The sequence below is a fragment of the Phycodurus eques genome, chromosome 11, assembly GCF_024500275.1.
Source record: "Phycodurus eques isolate BA_2022a chromosome 11, UOR_Pequ_1.1, whole genome shotgun sequence".
Classification (NCBI taxonomy): domain Eukaryota; kingdom Metazoa; phylum Chordata; class Actinopteri; order Syngnathiformes; family Syngnathidae; genus Phycodurus; species Phycodurus eques.
The window spans coordinates 7231882-7257474 of NC_084535.1; the positions used below are offsets into that span (position 1 = coordinate 7231882).

The 25593-nt window shown below is 40.2% G+C and overlaps 1 protein-coding gene across 2 annotated transcripts in view; it reads left to right on the top strand.

The window, feature by feature from the left end:
• The first annotated feature begins 3327 nt into the window (after positions 1–3327).
• adam12b (ADAM metallopeptidase domain 12b) overlaps positions 3328–25593 on the top strand; it is a 65272-nt gene continuing 43006 nt past the window's right edge. The window contains exons 1-3 of one of the 2 annotated variants that reach the window (XM_061690513.1): positions 3328–3784; positions 11952–12064; positions 14649–14722. In XM_061690513.1, coding sequence (XP_061546497.1) covers positions 3673–3784; positions 11952–12064; positions 14649–14722 — 299 coding nt within the window. In that variant the 5' untranslated portion in view covers positions 3328–3672. Of the gene's footprint in view, positions 3785–11951; positions 12065–14648; positions 14723–23843; positions 24004–25593 lie in introns of those variants that run through there. The other variant, XM_061690514.1, reaches the window with a different exon arrangement.

The window sequence follows — 25593 nt, forward strand, 5'->3', positions numbered from 1 at the left end:
CTGCTGATTGCAAAGTGTTTGCTCGTTATCACCCCTACGTTATCATCTCCACATCTGTCCTCGCGAATACTGCGGCACACTGATGCCCCACCTCAAACGCCCACCCTCCCACTCCCAACCTCCATTAGAGTCAACTCTGTTTACCACATGCAAAGTATACAGTGGTGTAAAACTCATTTGAAGTGGGCCTAAGTGATGAAACGCGGATTTACAGACTCTGGGGGCAAATACGGACAATCAAAACTGCTGAAAAGGTTTTCGGTATCCCCCTACCCACCCTTGAGGACTTGCATTTGCCAGAACTAAGACAAGAGCGTGCAAAATTCTCTCAGACCCTCCACATCCCGGTCACCAGCTCCTTCCCTCAGGTAGGCGCTACTGATTAATGCAAACGAGAACAAGCAGACATTCCAACACCTTCTTCCCTCTTGCAATCAACTTCTTAAACAGCTAACCTACAATTCCATTGCAACATGCTGCAATTTTTTATTTTTTTTGTCTTGAGTTTGTTGTCACAGTTCTGTCGGGCCAATTATACATACTCGTGCACTCAGTGTAGTAGTCTCGCCACACTGCACTATTTACATATCTGTTATTGACCAATACTGGCCACTCGTGCCAGAGTAGCATGTGCACGTCTTGCACACTGACTGAGGAGCATCTGCAACATTTGCACAATCAACATCGTCCCAGATTATCGCGCCACTAGTTACTTTAAACTGCATAAACTCCTTGAAGTCTCGGCGCCCTTTGCACAATGGTCATTGCACCGGACTGTTGCTATATTAGTCATTCAAACTGCTCAAAGTGCTAGAGGACACGGCATCTTTTTGCACAATTGTCAAAAAAATAAAAAATAATAATAAAATTGTACCGGCATTACCAGATAACTACCAACCCTTTATTGCTCAGTGACTGTTTTTCTCAATGTCTTTGTCTCAAAAGTGTTCTGTCAATTGACTGACTGTTGTCGTACTAGAGCGGCTCTAACTACCTGAGACATATTCCTTGTGTGTTTTTTGGACATACTTGGCAAATAAAGATGATACAGTACTCGTGCACACATCTGTGTCTTTCGTGTTTACAGCCTGTAAACCAGGGGAGTCCAAACATCTTCTTTCAATGTGGAGATAAAGTGTTAAAACAGTTTTTTCACCATTTCACCAGTTTTGGCGTGGCTACAATGAGGCCCAATGATGAACTTGGGCCCTAACATGAGTTGCCCCTTCCCCACTTTTTTAAGGACCCGAGTGCCTTCGATTCATCAATGGTTATCCGGCACCCTGAAAAGTACGCAGGCGTGGCCGCTTTAGAGCGCCTCGTTGTAGGTCAGGGGTGTCAAATTCATTTTTGTCTCGGGCGCATTCTAGTTATGATTTCCCTCACAGGGCCATTAGAACAGTGAAATGTTTAATCACCAAATCATATTATTACCATTACACAACAAACTTGAGGGATAACTAGTTTTGAAATCAGAAGACAAGGATAATAGTTTGTTCAAGTATTGTTTAAGTTACTGTAGAAGAAGGGGTTGGTAACAGAAAAATGCAAGATCTCAACATTGTTTATTATTATGACAATTTGGAATTTGGGTACAGATTTGAGCAAAAATAACGGAAGTTGAGGGGCATGATTTGCTTTCGCGGGCCACATAAAATGATGCGGCGGGCAGCATCTGGCCCCGGGCCTTGAGTTTGACACCCATGTTGTCGGCGGTGTGTGCCCACACGTCATGCAGATAAAGACGGAAGAGTGAGCCGGTAGGATTTCTTTTTAAGTTGAACTTGACACCCAGTGTATGGACGGGGGTTTTGCACTGACGCTGTCACTTTGGAGTGGCTCGTTGTCACGGCGTGGAAAAGCCCCGCGACGACCCGGCGGGATGTATTCCAGCCATCAGAGGCTTTAAGCGGATACATTTTCTCTGGTCAAAGATGTTATGTGTAGTCATAAGAAAGATACTAGACGAAGTCGCTTCCATTTTTTCAGGTCGAAGTCGTGGTATTTGATTGTTATTTGACAGTTGAGCAGACACGCCAACAGTTTTTGAGAGTGGAGAGAATGGCTTGATTTTTCACGAATATGAAGCCTCATTTTATATTCTTTTTGCATTATGTTGCCCCAAGACTGAAAGTGTATGATTTTTTTTAGACAATAATGAGTGCAAATTGTAAAGTTAAAAATACATGTAAGTAGGCCTGTTTTGTTAAAAAATAAATAGCTGCAATGCTTTGTTGCAGAACTTAATTTTTTATTTGTTTTTAATATTTGTATATTCTAACTAATTCTAATTGTATTTGTAATTGTATTTAATGTTTCACATTTACATTTTAGGTTTTTAAGTTTTATTTTAAATTGTATTTTTACTGTTTTAATGTTGATACAGATTTAAATTTTATTAGGATAGAATTTTTAATCATAAGTGTTAGATTTGCGGCACGGTGTTCGACTGGTTAGAGCGTCTGCCTCACAGTTCTGAGGACCAGGGTTCAATCCCTCGCCCTGCTTGTGTGGTTCTCCCCGTGCCTGTGTGGGGTTTCTCCGGGAACTCCGGTTTCTTCCCACATCCCAAAAACATGCATTGTCGTTTAATTGACAACTCTAAATTGACCGTAGGGGTGAATGTGAGTGCAAATGATTGTTTGTTTGTATGTTGTTTTTTTTACAAAAAGTATGAAATTATGATGATGATTGGCTGGCGACCAGTGCAGGGTGTACCCCGCCTCCTGCCCGATGATAGGTGGGATAGGCTCCAGCACGCCCGCGACCCTAGTGAGGAGAAGCGGCTCAGAAAATGGATGGATGGATGGAAGTGTCAGATTTAATTTTATTATAGTAATTTTAATTCTGATTGTAAATATAATAATAATAATAATAATTGAACTTCTAATTGTATTTTTACTGTTTTAATATAACATTTGGATATTTTTTAATGAAATTTTCAATTAGATTTTAATTTTATTAAGATACAAATTTTAAGTATAAATGTCATGTAATTTTCGTATTTGATTCTGTTATAGTAATTTTCAATCTAATAGTGCTAATAACAATAATAATAATTCATAATGTAATTTATTAAATGAACATTTTATCATTTACTCATTAGTTTTATCTTTTCACTATTATTTCAATTTAAGTGTAATGTTTCAATTATTTGTATTCTTTTATATTTATTCTAATGTTGGATTTAATATTTTTAATCTAATTTTAAATTTAGTACTTAGTACTACAGTTTTTAGTACTGACAGGCACTAGGACCCCGCGGGCTCCTCAGCGCACATGGCTCAACGTAGCCTGCTTGCTGTGTTTGCTGTCTGCCGGCGAGTCGTCTGCTTCGCTATTCTCCTCACCGACATCCTGGCTTTCATTCGCTGTTGCTGTTCGCTGCCGTTCCAGCTGTCATGTCTTCAGGGCTCCAGCAACACTCCCCCACGGATACACTAAGCTAACACATGTTTCCCCACCACCAGACTTGAGCGCGTCATTCGTGTGGCGGAGTCAGGAAAACTTTCCCCTCCGCTGCTCGGTGACAGCTTCGCGTTTTGGGGAGTCTGGCTGGTTTAAAGAAGCTTTTCACGTTCCCGCTTTCTACTTTTACCTTGGAACGCTTCCCCAATCTCGCTTTTGTGTCGGCTCAAGTCACAAGTGGGGAGTTTCCACCCGTTTTTCACCATGAGAAGCTGGCGGCGGAGGAAGAACTCTGGCTTTCTCGTCTTCGCTGTCATCTGGTGCCTGACCTCGGCAATCGCTAACGTTGACACCGCGATTTACAACACTCTGGAGGGTAAGTGAAAGCCGCATACCTGTCAGAGCCATTCATTAATTTTTGTGCTACCATTTATTGATTGTTTGTTTATTTGTATGGTTGTTGGTTAGGTTGGTGTGTGATAGATTGATATTGTTCAGAATTAAGATTGATATTGTTCAGAATTAGACTTCCGTGTTTGGAAAACCCCTTAAAATATGAATTATCAATTAAAGAAAAATTATCAAAATGGGAAAATACTCTACTCAACTGCACACAATCTAATGCCAATTTCCCAACCCTCACTGAGCCAACACATTTTTCTTTTACGTTAAAATATTCTCACAGCAAACCACCAACCAAAAATGTTTACAAAAAGTATGAAATTCTGATGATCTCGTCTCGATTTACTAAAAAATTTGCTTAGTGTGGAATCTGGGCCTGTTTAGTTGAACACCAAAGATGGACTTGGAAAATAGACACACAGAGATCTTATTCAACAGCTCTTCTATCTAGTAAAATCACATTTAATTGTGCCTGTCACTATACGTCGTCGCATATGACCAAAGGTAGATTTTATGTATATAGAAAATAAATAATTTTTTCGCCCAATTAAGTGCAATTGGATAACAGTCGTTGGGTATCACTGATCAAATGATATCCAATACAAGAGCTGTATCCAAAACGATGCCTTTACACAAACAATAATGCTCCGTTTGGATTCACAATACTGCATATATATTTTGTATTGTTACAGTTGCAGTTTGCAGTTGTGTAGAAATGCAATGGATCTTATTAAGACTGGTTTCTAATATTTTGGCTGCATTTTGGTAGCAACCATATTGATTATTTAATTGCATTTATATTACATTCCAACATGATCGAGAATGCTATCCAGATGTTTAACGCTCGCATCATCATCTCAGTGGTGTCGTTAAAACTTTCACTCACAGGAGGAGTCAATCCAAGTATGAATGCGGTGAGAAGTAAAAATAGTGTGAAGAGTGAAGTAGGGCAGCACGAGGATTCTTTGATATCAGCGGGATAGCAACTCCGCCGCCTGTGTGGATTGTTTGTCGTGGCTTTCTTCCAATTTCCACCTAAGCCACAACATTAGGTACTAACGAGCTCCAATGCAATAGTAACTTTTTGACCTTATTTGACAGTATAGCTAAACCTAAAAAAAAGTGCGTTTACAAGCTGACACAGGAACTCAGTGGTCTATGTCCAAGTAGACGAGCCAGACGAGCGAGTCAGATTTGCAATGAGAGCCAACGTTGGGCTGTTGCCATGCGCTGACTGATTCGTGCCCAAATCCAGGCCGAGTGCAGTTTAGTAGTTCAGCAACCCAAACATGGCCAAACGCCTGAAATCTAGTCAAGAAAACATCAGAATGTGCATCGAAATGGGAAACCCACCTGGACCGAGTTGAGAACCTAAGTTAGCGATGAAAACATCCATTTTGTATATGTTGTCCTCAAAAAGGTCGCGGGTGAACTGGAGCGCATGCTGGTTGACTTTAGGCAAGATGTGGGGTACACCCTGGACTGTTCGCCAGCCAATCACAGGACACATTGTGTTTAGACTTCAGTGAACCTACCCTGCATGGTTTTGGAATGTGAGAGGAAGCTGAAGTACCCACACAAAACCCACGAAAGCTCAGGGAGAACATGCAAACTCGCCGAGATTCGAACCTAGGACCTTAGATATGTAAGGCAGACCTGCTAACCACTTACCCACTCTATGCTGCCCCCCCTGAAACCAGCACCAGGGAAAATAAATCTGAAACAAGTGAAAGTAATCCAAGCCACCTTTACACAGTTAGAGCTATATGGATTTTTGTCAGGTTGTAATAACTTGCCAGTGACATGATTTTTGTCAGAAATACTCCAAAGATCAAGCATTAGTCTCAAAAGAGCCACTGCTGACCCTGTCCCTTCGACTGGAGGGCCAATGCCCAGTATGGCTCGTTGCCACCTCTTGAGTCCCGAGTCAGAAAAAAGCCAGCGCCAACTGTGATTGCGCACACAAGCCTGTTAAAAAAAAAAAAAAAAAAAAAAAAAAGCATTGCTTTTCATTCATAGACCCAGCACTTCATTACCAAGCTGCCATATTACGCTTTCTATTCGTGTTGCATCACCAGATGCAATATAGTTAAAGGGTTTTTAGTTGTGAGGGATGGGCATTTGATTACATCCCCTTGATATGCAAGGATGGAAAAAAAACCATCAATTAATTGAAGAGTTGTTTTTTGGTTATTTTCGATGGATGGAAGAATAATCATGTCCATTAAGATGGCAAACTAGATGGGGGGGCGGGGGGGGGAACATTACATTTTGGTCAGTATCTAGACAAAACTATCGTTCAAGTCACTATATGGCATCAATGGAACCATCCAGAATCATAATGACACCGCCCGTCGACCACTGTGAACCAGGAAGTAGCCTGCCAAGTGAAAAACAAGCACAAATGCATCACTTTTGTATCACTTTTGTTAACAGTCGGGCCTTGGCGGAGGTCTGCGCTCTATTGGGTGACTTTCAAGTTGGATATGGTCATTAAAACAGTGCTGAAAAAACAAAATCTAACGGTGACCTAAGACTCTTGCGCACTAATGTATCGTCCATGAAACTGTCGTGATTAAATCAAGATAAGTGCGCCCCCCCCAACAAACAAACAAACAAAAAAAAAACAATTGTGCTGTGTTGGTGGAATTAAAAAGACTCATGCAACATTCAATACTAGACTGTTGAACTCATTAAAAAGGGAGATAAAACAAACATTTGTGAGTGTTTAAATCAAGTTTTATCAGTTTTGGCATCGACAATAAAACAGCACAGAAAGTGCAAATAACTTTACAAGTTGTATTTTTAAACTCAGATGAATGTCTCTCCTCGTGCATATCAACGGCTTGTCTGGGGGGGGTTCTGATCTAATTTTTGAGCCGGGAAAGCTCAATAAATAATTAGCGAGACGACCAAATGACCTGGATTAGATTTGTGGATCTGGTCTGGTCCCGTCTGCCGCGTCAGACGGCATTCATTAGAAAGATTAGCGCGCCTGTGTTGGCCAAACAAAGCAAAGGCGACGAGAGCGAGACATCCCTCTCCTTTTCTTGCATCTCCCCCGCGGGAGCGCAGCCCACCTTTCAGCGGCGTGTCGTTCCCCCCCTACCCGGGATGTAAGTCACACATCTCGCTGATGAATGGCTGCCATCCGGGTTAAAACAAGGGACATCTGCTAAAGTCATTTAGGAAATGACCTCGCCGTGGTTTGTCATTCAAAGCCTGCCGGGTGGCCTGTCTCTTGACATTTTGAGGACAGGCTGGCATTGATTTGTCTTCCTCTGTGAGGCATCATTGGTCATCGCGGCCATCGGTGCGATTCAGCGTCTTCCTCCTTGGCCTCGGGAAGGTACGCCACAGATACGCTGATGTTACCAGACGTCAGCCTGGATGTGCGATACGTGTTGATCCATCTGGAAGGATGCTTGCCACATGTCATGAGTACTGACTGCATCTGGAAGACAGACAGTAGACCATGCCCCCCTGGAGTGTTTGATTGATGGGGGTGTAGATACACTTCCTAGATCTGCTTCAAACAGGTGCTAAAGGCAGTTACCAATCTCCATTAAGTACGTAATTACCTCCACCCAAGGGGGTACGGTTTTCGTTTGTATCTTGGCAGGATTACGCGAAAACTACTTAACAGGCAATGTCTGAGAAAAGAAGAGATTCAATTTACGGCTAAAGATGCAAGCGGCTGTGTAATGCTTTATTAACTAGCCAGGCACAAATTGCACAAAATAAGAGGTTAGGTTTTTAAATGCAGTTAGTTTAATGGCAGAATAAAGCAAAACGGAAACTTTGGAACAATGTTTTGATCGCCGTTGATCCATTAAGTAGTTAGTTTGCAAGTCAGTCGGTCAGTCAGTCAGTTAGTAAATTAGTTAGTTGTCGACTGGTGTCACATGGGCACAGGATTGATTGACTGATGTAGTTTGTTTTGATTGCTGTTAATCAGTTAGTTAATTAGTTGACAAGTTAGATCAATTTCAGAATTATGTAGAAACTACACAAGGATTTTCACGAAACTTGAACAGTGGTGTTGAGTTGGTTAATGACCTAGTTAGTTAGCAGAGTTATGTAAAAACTACTAAACCGATTTTCAAGTAACTTTGGTCAGTGGTGTCATGCGGGCCAATGAAGAATGTTTTGATTTGTATTGATTGATTGAGTTGTGCAGTGGCCTACCAAGAAAACAAACGTTCGCTGTGTGTGGCAGTTGTCACCCACTTTGTGATGCCCATTAGCACCACCAACAGGACTGGAGTGGAACACTTCACATCTTTTCACATTCCAGCTCGACTCTGATAATTCTTTTGTTTTGTTTTTACATTTTCTGATTGGCTTTTTCCTCCGGTGAAGCTCAGACATTCTAAATACATGTCTGCCTGTTGACAATTGGATTAAAAGGCAGCACAAACATTCCTTTATTCATAAAATCTGTCCCTATTCCCAGCATGCATTCCGAATCATCTGCAAAATTTAATGTTTTGTTGCTTTGGTGATTATCCAGCATCATCATCCCATTTTTCATTGTTCCATTCTTCATTCAAGCGGTTCATTAGTGAGGTTGTGTGAGTAGAAAACACACACAAACAAAAAGGGCCAGATTGATTTGTAAGCGGTGCATACATGCAGTTGTTATTCTTAAATGCGCAATAGGAAAAAAGGGAATAAAGGTTCCATTGTTTGAAGCATTTTGTGACCTTTTTGTCCTTTTGTTTACAATGTCTGTGTGTGTTGCTAAATCTAAAGAGATGTAAATATGTACAAATATTTGTACTTTTTTTTTATAAATATGCAGGAAAATCATGAAATGCACTACTTTAATGCTTTTTAGAACAAGTCAAAGAAAAAAAAAAACATGACATTGGGGAGGTTGTCAACCCCTTATCACTGACTGGGAGGTGACACAACATGTGTAATAAATTCCCACTAATCCCTAAATCCCCCCATTAAATTCCCATCCGGCCAAAATCTATGTGAGACAAGACTAGAATTGACTCCTCGACCGGTCGCTCCCTCTGGATGACACTTGATAAAACCTCCTACAGCGAGTCGTTCCACCTTAAAGGTTATTCCTGTTTGCTAGGGTTCAGGGAAGGGATGGTGGTGCGGGTCCCACAGAGGGGTGGATTAGCACCTTCTCAATTTATCCACTAATTCCACTGATGTGTTGTCACTTGGGAAATAAAATAGGAGAGCGATGACAGATGAAGTGAGCAAGGGGAAAATACTGACACACGTTAATGTTTTTCCTTGGTGGAGGTACTAAGGCTCTTATTAAATAAAGGTCTTTCCTGCAAACACAACTTGATTTGATTTGACTTGAATATTTACTTGTAGTCGAGAATTTGGTTGGATTTTTTACAAAAGTGTCATTTGTAGAAAGTTGACATTGGGATACTATTGTGAAAAAATGTTTCTTTCCTGTTTGAGCTCTTTCGTCAATCTCTTCAATATTTCTTTCTCAGAAATCAGTGAGTGGATGTAATCAGAAAGCGCCATTATTGTCTTTTGTTTACTATTGACTTAAAAGCAATTCAAGGGAACCCTTTTAGTACAATCTTTAACTGCTTATTAGGCCTCGCCTAACTTTTTTTTTTTTTTTAATTAGGTATTCTATTTGTTCCCAATGACTAATAGTGACTTTCCTTTTAAAGCAAGCTTTTATCCATTCAGAGGTTTGTTTTGTTTACGTGCAACACTGAATGTCAGAGCTACTTAACTGTATGCTTTGACATTTTAATTATATTATTACTATTATTATTATTACATTAATTGCATGACTTTAGGGGCACAGGCAAGTCCAACTGTAATTTGATTACTCGATGAGGAATGAGAAGTTTAATTAACAAGCCTGCATGACTTTGCCTTTTTACAACTCCTTTTGTTTAATTAGCCTTCAAACCAAAGCATGTATTTGAGTCACGCTGATGCATTTCCAAACCAACACATCAAATCTAGTTTTAATGTAGGAGCACTTGCTTTATGGATTAATGCGCACTCATTTCCAGCGTTTGAAGTTGATAGAAATGCAGTTACAACTTGCCTTCAAAGAGGATGACACACTTTATTTACAGACATTATCCTGGCTATAAATGAATAAATGACCGCTGGGGAGGAGTTGGATGGTAAACATTGTAAATGTCTAGGCAAGAGTGGGCCACTGAACTCTCGGTGCTCCCCTTCTTCACCCAGCTTGCATGATGGTCGCCACATATTCCCACAAACACTTAACGCTTGCATCCCGGGGGTAAAACAAGCCGTAGCGTGAGACGTTTTTTGTTGTGGAACCTTGAACATCCCACCGCCGTGGGAGGAGAGCTGGAAGACTCGGCGGGGACAGCGGAGGAAATACGATTCCCACATTTGGCTTGAAGACACTGATTTGTCTTAATGTGTTTCATCACACGCTCGCTATATTTACAACTTGCTCATGTAACCTCATTAATAGTAATGGAAGGAAAACACATTTAAAACCTTCTATCTGATCATGTGGAAGGGGAATTTCCATCCTGTGTGCTGTTTCTTAAATGCTGAAGTCTTTCATACAGTAAATGGTGTGAGCATGTATTGCCGATGTAGTTGTGCTACAATTGCCGAGTTCTGTTGGGATACAGTGCATCTCCTCAAAGCTCTTTCTCACTAAACTCAACCAGCACAATTCGTGATGGCTTTAGGTTTCCAATATACACTTATAAGCCTCTTCATAAGGTTCACCTGCACCACCTGATGAGATGAGATTCAGTACAAGCGTTAGATAGCAAAATTTGCACAGAGGTGTTCATTTAATAATGCAGTGGAGCCTCTAAGGTCCAACACAATCCGTGATAAAAGCACGGCCAAACTCCCAAAATGTCTGGATTTCATCCATACAGTTTCTATACAGTGTTACATTGATGTAAAGGTGTGTTATAAAAAACTGCATTTATTCTGTTAAATTTCCTTGAGTAACCTTTTGGATTTAATGCAACATACTTTTGCTTGATTATGTTAAGAAGAAAAACTTCTTTCACTCCCATTACATTGAGCTACATTCAGTTCGTTAGTTTTGTTTTTATGTACAGTATTATAGTTTTTCTGTTTCACCAATTCAATGTAACCGGTGGCGTCGTTTGAGTCAATTTGAGCAATCAAACGGACCCAGGCAGTCATATAACTGCACACAAAGCCTCCGCGGCCCCGCCCCCTGCAATTGCAAAGTTTTTAAAGTGACAAATTTTTCGACGTGACGCACCCCTGGCCTCACATTCAACCTATGTTTACCTTAACGCGAAAAACAACAGCTATGTCCTGCGCACGAAAAACAACAGCTATTTCATGCGCTGTCATATTTATCTGCCTAAAAATGTCCACATTTCAGCCTACAAGAACTCCACTGTGAACTTGTGCTGTTTCGCGAGTGTAAACAAAGAAAGCTAATGTTAGACCATTTCTTATGGCTAAACTTGTCTTAATTTTAATTTAGTTTATAGAGATTTTATTTAGTATTGTTTAAGTTAATGTGATATTCGCAATATCTTAATTTGCACATTCTAGATTTGGGAAAAAAATAAAAATAAATCAGACCTTACTTATCAGTTACTCAGTACTGGAGTAATTTATGGGAGTGCTATTTTTTACTTTAGTCGGATTAATGTAAAGTAATGGTACTCTTACTTGAGTAGAATTTCTGACCACTATACCCACCTTACGAGTTCAATTTGTACTGCTAACCAAGTTTGTAACATCTTAGTTGACATCTTGCGCGAGTCTTGAGTTTTTGTGTAACTTTAAAAACATATTTTTCCCAAAATCTTTTTCGATATGCTAATTGTAAGACCTCAGGTACACTTCGTTATGGGTTCCCTCAGAGGGAATTATATAATAATCGCATCATATTCATCACCCCACACCGCAGGATGATCGGTCAGGATAATCTTTCTGCGATCTTTCTGATAAATCGGGCCTTTTCTGTATTTGATCGCAGGTGAGAGTAAATGCTCCAATTATCGGCCCGATTATCGGCATGTGTGTAGCGTGATTATCCAAGGAGTTTTGAGGCACTGGATTTTGGGTTGCCATATGTTACAACCCCCTCTTTGGTTAAAATTCATCGCTCATTTCGAGGTCATGTGTTGTCACTCTGTGTTTAACAGGAAGTGCCTCTGCCAAGGTCGAGCAGCCACCTCAAGCAGAACGCTATGGGACCACTGTACCTCTGCTGCTTACTGGCCGACACAGCAGACCCCTCAGCCAACTCGAGCCAGGGGTATGTACTCGCAAGGCCAGTTCGACTCAACGAGCTCAATAATAACTAGAACAACACTTGGTGGACATCCATCAAGGCCAATCAGCAGGGGCGTATTTAGTCATTTTGGGCCCAAGGCAGTTCAGAATCGCTATTTATCTCATAACATGACAAAAATCAAATTCAAGTATACCATACTCTCCTGGAATGCTAATTATTAAATATATTCATCTGTGCAGATCACTTTTTATATGATCCTGCAAACTAAAAACAAAAAAAAAGAATAACTAAACAAAGATGAAAACATGTTCCTTTCCAATCTGTTACCTCTGCCAAGAATATACTAGAACAGGGTGTCCATAGATTTTTTAAATTAGAGCTCAAAACGCAGCATTTGTTTGAGTCACGCTGCCGCGCCACAAAAACCAACAATCCAACATGTGTTCTATTGCTTGTTTAATGTGGCAGTGCTTGTTTTTTGGATACATGTGCATCTATTTAGAGCTTTTCAAAACGACAGAAAAGCAGTTATGAGTCATTGCTCAATTTTGACAACAAACTTTATTTAAAGATAAAGCAACTACCAACAACCATTGTTTTTGTCATTTTATTTGTTTTCAGTTTCTTCCCTATAATTGGTTCCCTATAATTGGTTACATCTGGCAAGGAGGTTATAAGCACGAATACACAAAAGCAGAGGGGCTGCGGATCCTCACAAAGTCTTGGCTTAGATTTTTTTTTTCCCCCCAAATTGATAATTAATTACCTTAAAAATGACACATAATCCTTAAATCAAGTTGAAATAGCTTTCAAATACCACATATGTAATAAAAAAGGCAAATTCTTTATTCCTCTGCAAGGTCTAGAAAAATATTTCACTCATTTTATATATATTCTATCAACAATATTTCCTATTTGCCATAATTTTGCCACAAAAAATGGACTCCTCACTTGAATTATGCAGCATAAATCCAGCCTTCGGTGATGATACATATTTGGATTGTTCGGCCCTTGAGAAGGTCTTACCGCGCCTTTCTATTGTCATTCGAGTTGGATATGAGTTTTTGCCTGCAGGCATCATCAGTGTTGCAACCCACATTGTGTCATGTCTTCGCTGAGTCGTGACCACAATTGACAAATGCTTTCCATATGCCCTGTCAAGCAGCCCCTCTTTACTTGAATGCTTGCAGATCTCTGGAAAACAAAAAGTACTTATCAAACACATCTTAAATAAAGTTAGAAGCATGTGTGCGTAGGTGTTGACAACTCCCTAAACATTTTCCCTATTTCAAGGAACTTCCTGTTCCTGCTCGGTGTTCCTCGCAAAAAGTCTGTCAGTGAAGGGAGGGCACGAGTGTTAATTACTCACACTTATCAGCCACTCTGGAAAGATAGAACGAGGAGCGTATTGAAGATGCGACTTAAAGCCTGACGCGGTTGATTAGTCATTCGTTTTTTTAATTACATCAGATAGGTTGAACCACTGCTGACGCATTTTAAGAGGGGAGAAGTTGACCTTTTTTCCAATTAAGCAGCTAATGATTGTCTTATCTCAGAAGGCGAGCACTACTTGGCTGCAACCAGCGTTGGCGCTATTGATTCAGCATCAACTTGTTGAAAAACATAAACTACATTTTGTCTCTGTCGGGCCGAATCCTCTCATCGCCAAATCACTACTATTCAGGAAATTAAAGAAACGGCATATTTCTCGAGTTACCAAAGCACCATCACCACACCGTCACAACTCATCAATGAAGCCAAGATTTGTGATAGGCCACTGCTCGAGTAAAGTGGGGAATAAGCAGTGCCACAAATGCTGGTGCACTTTCAGTTTATTGAACTCCTGACATGACTCACTAGGCCACAGCCCTGAAAGGGGAGCTATACTAAACCCTATTTTTTGTTGTTGCAAGAATACGTTGTATGTGCCCCCTGTGATTGATATTGCATTCGTGGAATAAGAATTAAACAGAAAAAAAAATTCATCAATTTTCATCCATCTCAGAGGGCCGCCATGTTGGGCAATATCTCCCTCTGCTGTCGATGGAAATTAACGTCACGTCTCTCATGCGTCCATTGCGAACGTCATGTGACCAACCCCAGAAACCAGATAGCGGACTCCCCGTGTATGCTGCGATAACTAGCAGGACTACACGTTGACGACATGATGGTTTGAACCCATTTTGTTTAAACCATCACTTCCTTAAAATGACGCCGACACTGATTATGGTCAAGGGTGAGCTGGAGCCTATCCCAGTTGAGTTTGAGTGGGAGGCGGGGTACATCCTGGACTGGTTGCCAGACAATCACAGTCTTGGGACATATCTCATAATCAAATGTTTTATCAATTCAAATTAAGGACCAACTCCATAGATTCTTCTATTTTCAATTCCTTTTCCAATACTTTTGTCCAACCTCGTGGGAAGTGGATGATGTGGAAGCGGTCTTTCTCTTCCTCCATCTCCATTGTGCCTCTTCACATCCTGCTTTGCGTGTGTGTGTCAACGAGAGTTGAAGTCGGACACGTGCGCCGTTGGACCGGCGGGATGGGTGAGATCGGGTTGCCACCTTCACTGCCCTTATCCCCCGTTTATTCTCATTCCAGGATTATCCGGCGACCCTCCGGCTGCTGGTCCGAGCTGAAGGTGAACAGCTAGTCCTACTGCTGGAGAAAAACGAGTGAGTTTTAATGCGATTCATAGTGGTCATCATGGACAGAGGACACATACATCTTTAATCATAAAAAGATGAATGTGCTACTCTCTTTCTGTGCAAGAATGGAAGAGAAGTCCTATAAGTCTGGACTATGATAGAGTATATTCAAGGAGGTACGAAATAATGTATCCCCTTTTGCCCTTTTCAAAGTTCACATTCTCTGAAGGGCCAAAAAAGAGATGAAAGGCGATGAAGAACGCGGTGGAGGAGAAACTCTTGAGGACAAGCTTGTTCTCGCTCTGCCTCTGCTTTGCCTCTCTCTCTGTTCTCATCACTCCCCTCCGGACTGCCGAGAATAACGGTGGACTGTGAAGCGAGGGGCGGGGATCATGTGGAGTTCATAAATATGGTGATGCACACATAAACACGGGGGGTTGGGGGTATGGGAGGCGGCGGAACTGCGAGACAAGAGTGTGCAAAGGCTAGGTTTCATGTCAGGGGAGAGTTACAGTCTCTAAAGCATGATGCATTCATTGATTCATGCCTTGTTTCTGCCAGTGATTCTTATTCAAAGGGAGTGGAAGCATCATATTTTATACTTTTAGTGTTTACACTTGTAATTTGGTTCTTCTGACGAGAAAACATTTGTTGCCTCACACATTTGGTCTTGGTTTACCATTTAAAACAGGACCCAGGTGTTGTAATAACATGTTTGTGAAATTCTCTGGTCAGTATCCCCAAAGGATCAAGAATAATGGTGCACGTTCCACACCCTTATTGAATGTCCCAGTCAAATGAAAATAAATAAGTCTTCTAAATTTACATAAACGCACTACACAGAAGAGTTGTTAATAACCCTGCAAAATGCTTATAAAATTGTCAAGTAAATACAGTTGAAACCAGAATTTTGCATACACTATTTAAAAAGACACAAACTCACTTTCTGACATGAAAACAGATTTAAATCTTTTCTGTTTTAGGTCAAGTAGGATTACCAAAATTAACGCAAGTATAATCAGGCAAAAAGGCAAGGCAAATTTATTTATATCTAGGGTTGGACATCGAGACTCGAGAAGCGATCGGAAGTGGGACTAACATTCCGGTTCTCCTTCAATCTTTCAAATTAAAAGATTTTGGTTCCCAGTTTTGATGCCTACGGTCCGCTAACCCCGAAGAAGAAAGTGGTGAAGAACGCGTACGAAGACGTGCTTGTGCCCAACGGCAGTGGCGAACAAAAGTATGTCTTGACTATGGTAAAATAAGTGACCAGTCAATTCAGTGAAAAACTTTGATTAAGATTATATTGTGCAAAGGAGGCCACAGCCTACACCGCGCGAAACTTCAGTGAAGTCAATTGGGTGAGTGAAACAATAAAATACGTCTATGCCAACATTGAGCCAGCTAACAAATTAATCGGTGGGTTGCACTCTTGCACTGATGGTTTTTAGCGTTCATTTTAGTCTTCAAACCAACGTAAGAGCTGATGACAGACACAAAAATAAAATATAAATTACCATACTCGAAAGAAAGTACAAACAGTTGCATTAGAAGCTTAACATTGAGCTAAAATTTCACCAAAGGTCAAACCAGCAACTTCACATCACATTGACGAAGTTCACAAAAACGTCTCACAGTATGCCAAACACTAACCTTGTGTCTCATCGGTGGGTAGGTAAAGCAATCAACGTATTACAGAGCATTTGGTTCCATTCATTACTCTCTTTCTTGCGTCTCGTTTTACTTTTCTTTTTATCAGTGTCGTGTGAAGTTATTTTTCGTGCCAAAATGCTGAGTTCCAGTGCGAACCCTTCAAAATAAAAATCTATATGCTTAAAAAGCGAAGTCAAGTTAAAACTTACACTTATAAACATTTTGATGTGATAAAACAGTGGCAAATAACTATTTTAACAATGCTATATTTAAATTTTAGCTGAAACAATAATGAATGAATATTAAGTCAATTGGGTTAGTTCCACACACATTGCCTTTTAGTTTATAGGTTTGATATTGATCCTGGTTATAAAGAACCCTGAGTCAAATGTTCATTTTAGTTTGTGCTGCAGGTAAAGAGAATGGATGTTCATAATTTGGACACCGTTTATATAAACCACGCAAACCTTTTTGACCCATCCCCCTAAAAGAATTGGAATCGAGAATCATTTAGAACTGGAATCGAAATGAGGAACCAGAATCGGGACCGGAATTGCTCAAATTCAAACGATGCCCAACCCTATGTATATCCCACCCGGCCGTTGTGGGGCTTTTCCACGGCACAAAAATGAGCAACGAGGGGCTCTAAACCAATCACGCCATCCAAAAGCCCCAGTCATCACGCTGACTGTCAAGTTGCAAAATGGTCAAACCCCAAGTGGACGGCCTTCGTGACATATTGCGCTATTTTTCGCAATTGTCTTTACGTTGTGTTTTGAATTGTCAAACATACTTTTCTCTCTCCCTCAACCCGGACTTATGACAGGCAAACAAAATGCCTTGGCATCCGCAGCAAAGTCAACAGAGACTTGGAACAACACCCGTGTGTTGGCACCAAAACGGAAGCCATCAAGGTCCACAACATTCCCGGCACGGTGGATTTGTGAGGTTGTCTGGCAAGCGCTTGGCTAAATCTGGAAAGCAACAGTGAGAGATAAGGAAAACCTGGCTATAGATAGACAAGCAGGCCAAGCGTGTGACAGGAAAAGACAACAACTCAACATGGAGGTACACGGGAAGCTGCAATTGTTAGCAGAAGAAGAGTTATACTTATGGGACTGCTCAACAAACTGAGACATCACAGGAACGAACCAGTTTATTGTTTTGTTATTAAAAAAACAAACAAAAAGAGACCATTTTACACACTGTTTATCTCATTTGACAATTTCTGAATCAATGATGTTGCTGCAGACTGGAAATAATACATTTCTGAGCACACTCCGGGAGAGAGTGGCATTGTCGGCTGAGTGTTTTTGTATAGGCCGTGCATCTTCTTTCCCTTTGAAAACACACAGAGGATGTTGCTATGGGGTGTTCTGTCAGCAATATAATGATGTTGTTGCGATGTTGCCATGTGTTTCAAACGGGCCTTTTCCTCTTCTCTTTCCTGCTGCAGAAGAATGAAAGGAAATGTTGTCAATGGGAAGTTAGGTTTTTCTGCACAAGGCTGATCAGAGTACCAACAAACGTATTGAGCTTTGTGTTTAAAGCAGAAAAGTGTGTTGGAATAAGGACAAAATAGGATGGAGAGGACTGCTGATGACGGTGTGCGTTTTAGCTTAATGTTGGAAACGGATTAACTACATTAAACCCGTCAACGGTTTTCACTTTTTGACGTGTTGTCCTGCAGGTATTTTTAACACTTTGTAGCTAAACAACCAATGGGACCTTTGCATTCTAAAGGCAATGTTTTTTGGTTACACACAATGCCCACTCCAGTTCGTGTCAATTGGTGAAACTTGGTGTCGGGGGCTCACTTTTTCTTCTTTCAAGGAGGCACTAATTAGTGAAATTTCAGAAGAAGAGTCATGTTGGGTACCTCTAAAATACAATGGAACCTCGATTTAACGGACTTTGGATTTAACAGACAGAAAATAGTGTCCAGTTGGAACTCAAAATTCCCCACTCCCAGACGTTGGTAGAAAAAAAAAATTCATACATTGTAAAGCTTTATTATATTTATCTACAATAATTTTGTATTGTACTGGGTGTTTTTAGGCCAAGAAAAAAGTACCTAAAAATAATTTTGTGCTGTGTTGGTGTTTTTAGGCCACGGAAAAAAGTGTTACAATTTAAATGAAAATTGGATTTAGCGAACGACTCCTCACTCCTATTAGTCCATGAAATCCTTAAAGGTTCCACTGTACATATATATATATATATATATATATATATATATATATTTCTTTTTACCAGGATGTAGTCGATCAGCATTACACGAATAAGAGTAAGTCACATCCATACGTTTTGCAGTGCAGACTTATATATCAGGCCGGTGGAATAACCTGCAGAAATATTCATACTGACAAAGTGTGTCAGCCAGTCCAGTTGCTTTGTTTTGTAGCTCTGCCAACAAGGAAAAAAAATACAAGACACCACCGCCCTTGCAAACACTCCTGCAAAGTATCAAGACAAGGATTAAAAATACCATAATATTTCACAATGGGTGTCCATAGCTGTCATTGAAGACGGACTGAGGTCAGAGACCACCTGTTCTGAGTGGGCTGCACCAATGGAGCGATATCACAGGACACATCTGGCCTGGCGACAAACGGAGCGGATGGGAATGGCAGCGTGCACAAGGACCTCGGGCTGGTGACGGATGACTCACAGCTGATCCTGCGGTCACTGCAGGCCGCGGTAAGAATAGGGAGTCACTCGGTGGAAGTGGGTTTGCCAGGTGTGTGCAGTTCCTTTTGACGTTATGGAAATCATCTAATTTCGTTGCACAATTTCTAACCACAGTACCGTAAATCATACTCCATCCACCTATTTTCTGTAGCGCTTTTCCTTACTTGGGTCATGGGTGAACTGCACCCATTCCCAGGTGACTTTGAGTGAGAGGTGAGGTACACCCTGAACTGTTTGATAGACTCATTTTGTGTGACTCATTTGGTGTGAAGTCTGACACTGGAAAAGCAGAACATGCATCTGTGTCCTGGCTGATCAGTAAAATATTGCTATAGACTATAATTTTTGTACTGAATAGTCGTTTAGGATTGTGTACATGCTTGAAGCATGGTGTTGATGCTCTATGATTCTCTCCATTTTAAAGTCTTTGCCGCCATCTTGTAGCATCTATACATCCAATTGCAAACTACTTTTGGGGGGCCTCAATTATTCTGAGTTTGCGGGGGTTCATTGTACTATTTTCTCTCATCAGTTCTTTCATTTTCTCTTTTACAACTGGAGAAAGGACAGCAATTGAGAGTATTGTTACAAATGCTGGCTTTTGAAGTTCTTTTCCTCTTTGGCTCGGAGGACACGACGTCCACAATTTCCAAAAACAATTTGAAATGTGGACTCGTCGGACCACAGAACACTTTTCCACTTTGCATCAGTCCATCTTAGATGAGCTCGGGCCCAGAGAAGCCGGCGGCATTTCTGGGTGTTGGCTTTTGCTTCGCATAGTAGAGTTTCAAGTTGCACTTACGGATGTAGTGCCGAAATGTATTTACTGACATTGGTTTTCTGAAGTGTTCCTAAGCCCATGTGGTGATATCCTTTCAACATTGATGTCGGTTTTTGATGCAGTGCCGCCTGAGGGATCGAAGGGCACGGGCATTCACTGTTGGCTTTCGGCTTTGCCGCTTACATGCAGTGATTTCTCCAGATTCTAAGAACCTCTTGATGATATTATGGACCGTAGATGATGAAATCCCTAAATTCCTTGCAATTGTACGTTGAGAAACATTGTCTTTAAACTGTTCGACTATTTGCTCACGCACTTGTGCACAAAGAGGTGAACCTCGCCCCATCTTTTCTTGTGAATGACTGAGCAATTTAGGGAAGCTCCTTTTATAACCAATCATGGCACCCACCTGTTCCCAATTAGCCTGTTCACCTGTGGGATGTTCCAAACAGGTGTTTGATGAGCATTCCTCGACTTTCTCAGTCTTTTTTGCCACTTGTCCCATCTTTTTTGGAATGTGTTGCAGCCATAAAATTCCAAGTGAATGATTCTTTGATTATCAGTTTGAACATTAAATATCTTGCCTTTGTAGTGTATTCAATTAAATATAGGTTGAACATGATTTGCAAATCATTGTATTCTGTTTATATGTATGTTTAACACAGCTTGATTGGAATTGGGGTTGTAAGTTAAAACATGGTTAAGGTGTATGGGAGGGTTAAAGCTATCAAAACATATTTTGAATGTAGTCTCGCTACATAATAGCTTTTCACCTATTGGGTCTGGAACGTATCACCCCACAATAAATAGGGGTTCACTGAATTTCAAATGCGATCAAATGTGCAATTGTCCGGCATTGCTGAATGGATTTTGTTCACCCTTTTAGATTCTGTTGTATTCTACATTGACACTGGCCATCCAAGCCCTGTTTAATAGCATGAACATTAGCAGTGTACAATGATTTTCACATCACAGCCTGTAAGAACCTGCAAATGGGGGCACATCCTCGCTTGAAAGTCCTTAAAAAGCCGCCGGCGCCTGACTTGAGATTTACTCAGCATGATGCGAGTGCTGGTGAGAAGAAAATCCATTATTCGCAGTGGTGTTTTGGAGGCAGCGGAGTGCGAGGCTTCAGATGTTGATGGTGCATAATATCATCCCTGGCGTCATTTATTGACACGAGACAGGAACACATCCTGCCGAGCAAGGCACATGAGAAATTATATTACCTTTTCTGCAGACAAAGATTTCTCAAGATAATAAAATGCACATGTGCGTTGTGCATTTAGAAGTTATTATGTGACAGGATCCAGCCATTAGTGTACTTTCTGTCTTGAGAGATGACAGAGAAGCATCTTGAAGTACCCTTACAAAACGTGTAAGGCTTTTAATAAACCCAAATAAGTAATATCTCTCAATGTACAGATTGCTTTGTGTGTGATACACAGTCTCTTCTCTCTTTTTTTTGTACATTTTATATTTGCAGATGGCACATTTCTGGTGCTCTCATGAGAAATAAAAAATATTCTCACTCTGGCAGTCCTGCTCAGCAGTGGTTTTGCTCACGCCTTTGGACAGTTTAGTATTCAGTGAACCTAAAATGCATGTTTTTAGAATGCTGCCATCCAAAAATAAATATTTTTTTAGAGGGGAAGTAAAAATAAACAACAAACATAATGTGGTTGAAAAAGTGTGCATATACCCTGCTATATCCGGAGATGTGGCTGTGTTCAGAATTAACCAGTCATATTCAAACTCACAACAGTGGCATAACCAAGAACTGGACGTCCCTCCAAAATTGATGAAAGGACGAGAAGCAAACTGGTCTGGGATGCTGCAGGAATTTCTGGCAAGTACTGGCTGTTTTGTCCAACAATCTCCCATCTTCTTCATAAGTCTAGCTTTATGGGGGAGGGTGGCAAGACGGAAGCCTTATCGTACGAAGAAAAAAATAACACACTCCCAAAACCATGTGGGGAAATGTGTTATGGTCCAATGAAACCACGAACATTTTGGCCATACTAATTCCAAAAGCCGTTCTGTCAGTCCATCCTGCAGAGTTTTAAATGTGGTTTCCTGTTTCAGACTCATTCACATGGCGAGCATCTGATATAATACGCAAACTTGACATTAGTCTGCAGTCTCCCCGCTTGATTAGGTTAATCAGTCAACACGAGGCCCGCATGTATCGCTGCGCTACGTGCACGTAAGAGGAAGCATGTGTTCAAAATGAGACCATCTGTGTTGCCGTGGAAACAAAAGTGGGGAGGAAGTGTGCTTCATGATATCACAGACAGGACGATTTTGGTCGGTTGCTGAAGTTGATAACTGATGATAATTAATGGCAGCTTGTTTAACCATCAAAGACTGATGGTGTGGATACACAATCAGGTTGACTGTTTTTAAAATGTAATTAAAACAGTGTTATAGATAGAAAATGTAAAAAGATAAATATGTATAAAATATGACAAAATAGACTGAAATTTCTAATAATATACCAAAATATAAATAGTTTTTGTATCTACAAAAATGTTGAGTTTGTATGGCAAGGCATAATCTTTCATTTTTAGGTTAAGAAAACCCAAAAAGTCTGCTGATTGAAATGTAAAAAGACAGGATTCAAATCTAACATTGAATAAATGTTGCAAACAATTTACAATGATCTATACAACAAATATTAATCAACTATGATTTGAAAAGTAATACATAATACAAAAGTAATACATAAATCTTATATATTTACATACAATAGTTTTATCATTTCATATAAAATTTATCAACAAAAAAGGAGAAATGGGAAAATAAGGAAATATATTTTTTTACTTTTGGATTAAAAACTTTGCAGACTTGCTTTTCAACACTTTTACTATAAAACATAATGTAACATTTAGGATTATATAAAAATATTGCATAAATCAAACAAATATAGCAATTGTATATGGATAAATGTAGCCAAAAATGTCATTTATTGCCTTCCAAGGGGATTCACTGTTTGTCCGCAGTACAAACTAGCAACACAAATCCTCCAATGTTTTAAACCACAATACAGCAACCTGGCGCCCCTTTGTCTAAAGACGATAAAACGTTATCGCACTACATTTCCCTCTAATATCCCAGACATTTGCAAATGTAATGTCATGAAGACATTTTACCTGTGGCTCATCTGATAATTGACATTATCTCCTCATAAGCCGGCAGCCATTATGGCTCATGTTCCACCGCATTAGCATCGGCGACAGATCGTTCACCCGCATCCTCGTGTCAAAAAGATACATCAGCACCAAGCAAAGTTTCCATCGCCGTCATCTTTGCGAGTTAATGAGGCGAGCAAGCGACAGATTGTATGCTATTAGACTCCGCGCGGCGTCCATGAAAGTGTTAAGAGCGGGGTTTAATGGCGCGAGGTATTTTTTTCTTTTTTTCCCGCTCTTTTAAGAGGAGGGGAGGAACACTTGGTGTGTTCTGGGACGGGTTAACTGATGGGCAGTCATATGAAAGCAGTTAAATTTATTTCTTTGTAGAACATTTTCTTAATGTTGCCTCCAAGTACTACGAGTTCATATTATCATTAATATCATAAATAAAAGTCGATTCAAAAATAGGTCGACACAAAATTTCTCAGTCGAAGCTCTGCCAAAAAAAAAACAATGTTCCGCCTGGAACCATGGAACATTGAATGCCCGTGACCTGCGATCCCTCAGACGGCACTGCATCAAAAACCGACATTATTTGCTAAAAACAATCAAGTTTATCAGTTTGAGCGTTAAATATCTTGTCTTTGTAGTGTATTCAATTAAATATAGGTTGAACATGATTTGAAAATCATGGTATTCTGTTTTTATTTAGTTTTAACACAACGTCCCAACTTCATTGGAATTGGGTTTGTATTTAAGAAATGTGGAAAGAGAAAAAGCGAAAATAGCTGGAAAAATAAGAAAACTAAATAATATTGTTGCAGAACAACAAATGGGTGAATGCTCTTTAGCGTTCACAGAAGGAATTTCTCCAGTCAAATTGTGTTATGGATACCATAAATACTGTCGTTATGCAGTCATAAAGCTGTAATTCCCTTCACAGACAACCTCAGGGCTATAAGATACCATTGCCAGCGGCTAATTTAGCACCACACACAGATGATGATGAGGGATGACCTGGATTCAAGTACAAAGTTTGGTTCTTTTAGGTGAGCACCTTCTCAAAACTGTTCCCTTTTAAAGGTCATTTTGGTAATATGACATAATGCCTTTTGAGCAATAGAAAAATCTTTTCATTCCCACGCCACGCTTTAACGCCAGGTTATGGCTCGTTCTCGTTCAGCTGAGCTGCAAGATCACCGCTGTTAAAAACAGGCTTAGTAACGTCCACGACTTCACAGGAATTAGCTGGCGTCCAAACTCAAGTGGACTTTTATTGGACATATAAAACAGTCTTTAATCTTGTTGTTTGCGCTTGTAGCCACACTAACACTAGTGTGTCAGTTCTTAGCTGGTATAAAAAAGAATTGAAAAAATAAAAGAGCTTGCTGATTGTCCCCCCCAAAAAAAGATATATGAGGTTTAATAATAATGTCAGCATGTTTTTATAGCGGTTATAAGATCTGCCTCACAGGAGATCCAGGTTTGAATCTCTGTGGAAATTTTTCTGTGAGGCGTCGTCTTGTTTCGGATACTCCCACAACAAAAATTAAAATTGTTCCTTGGCTCCAGCTCCACAGTCAAACTAATCAACACAAGCCCTATTGAAGAAAAAAGAAAAGTAACGCTCCTGAATTTGGTAAATGACGGTGGTACAGTAGGTAGGTTGTCAAAGGTTGTATTCATCCATCATGCTTGATAGTTCCTACACAAAAACCACCACTACCCTCGCTACGAGCATCCTCTTTTTTATGATCACCCTAGTGTTGGCTATAGCTCCTTTTTATGTTTTACAAAGCACAGTACGCCTCAATCTCGGCTATTCAGTTGCAGCCTCCGTGAGGTTAATACTGTACTAGCTCTTGCTATTCCTACCCACTCTAAAAACGCCTTTGAGTTTGTTTTTTGAAGGTTTGAAGCGGAGAGATACAAAGTTCACTTTGAAACGATATTGTCACCAGATGATGAGTCATTGTTTGTGTCAGTTTTCTAGCACAAAAAGACAGATTTTCTTTGCCTGGCCTTTCATTTTACTATGTGAAGAAGTCCATCGCCTTGGAGTGAATGTGCTGAAAGTGTTTTTACTCTGAATGCAAAATAGAAAATCTCTCATAAACAGGTTTTGGGTCATGTGGTGCATTTGAATGTGAAGTGGCATTCCTCGTCTTTCATAATATCTTTAAACATGTACTTTCTTTTACTGGATTCTGCCAGTTAATCTAGAAAAAGAACAAGCTGTTATTCTTGAGACTTTTAAGACCCAGTTTTATATCATTAGGGAGCTTGTGTCGGTCATTATGTGAATGGGTTCAGCCTTCCAGCCAGTGTGTTCGTTTGAGCATTTATATCGGCAAATTTTAGCCCACTATCTCATTGATCTGTGTATAACTCTGCCAGTGGTAATGTCAAACAGTCCCATGGTCGATTGAGTGGGTATGTGGAAATTTGGCAATGGCACAACATTCGCTCGATGGCCTAAGTGAGGTTGAGAGTTTATATATATATATATATATATATATATATATATATATATATACACATATGCAGCTAATGTGGCCAATATGATATTTCCATGCCCCACCAACACACTAAATAACTGGAGTCTGTTGTATATTGTTAGCTCGCTAATAGCATAATTG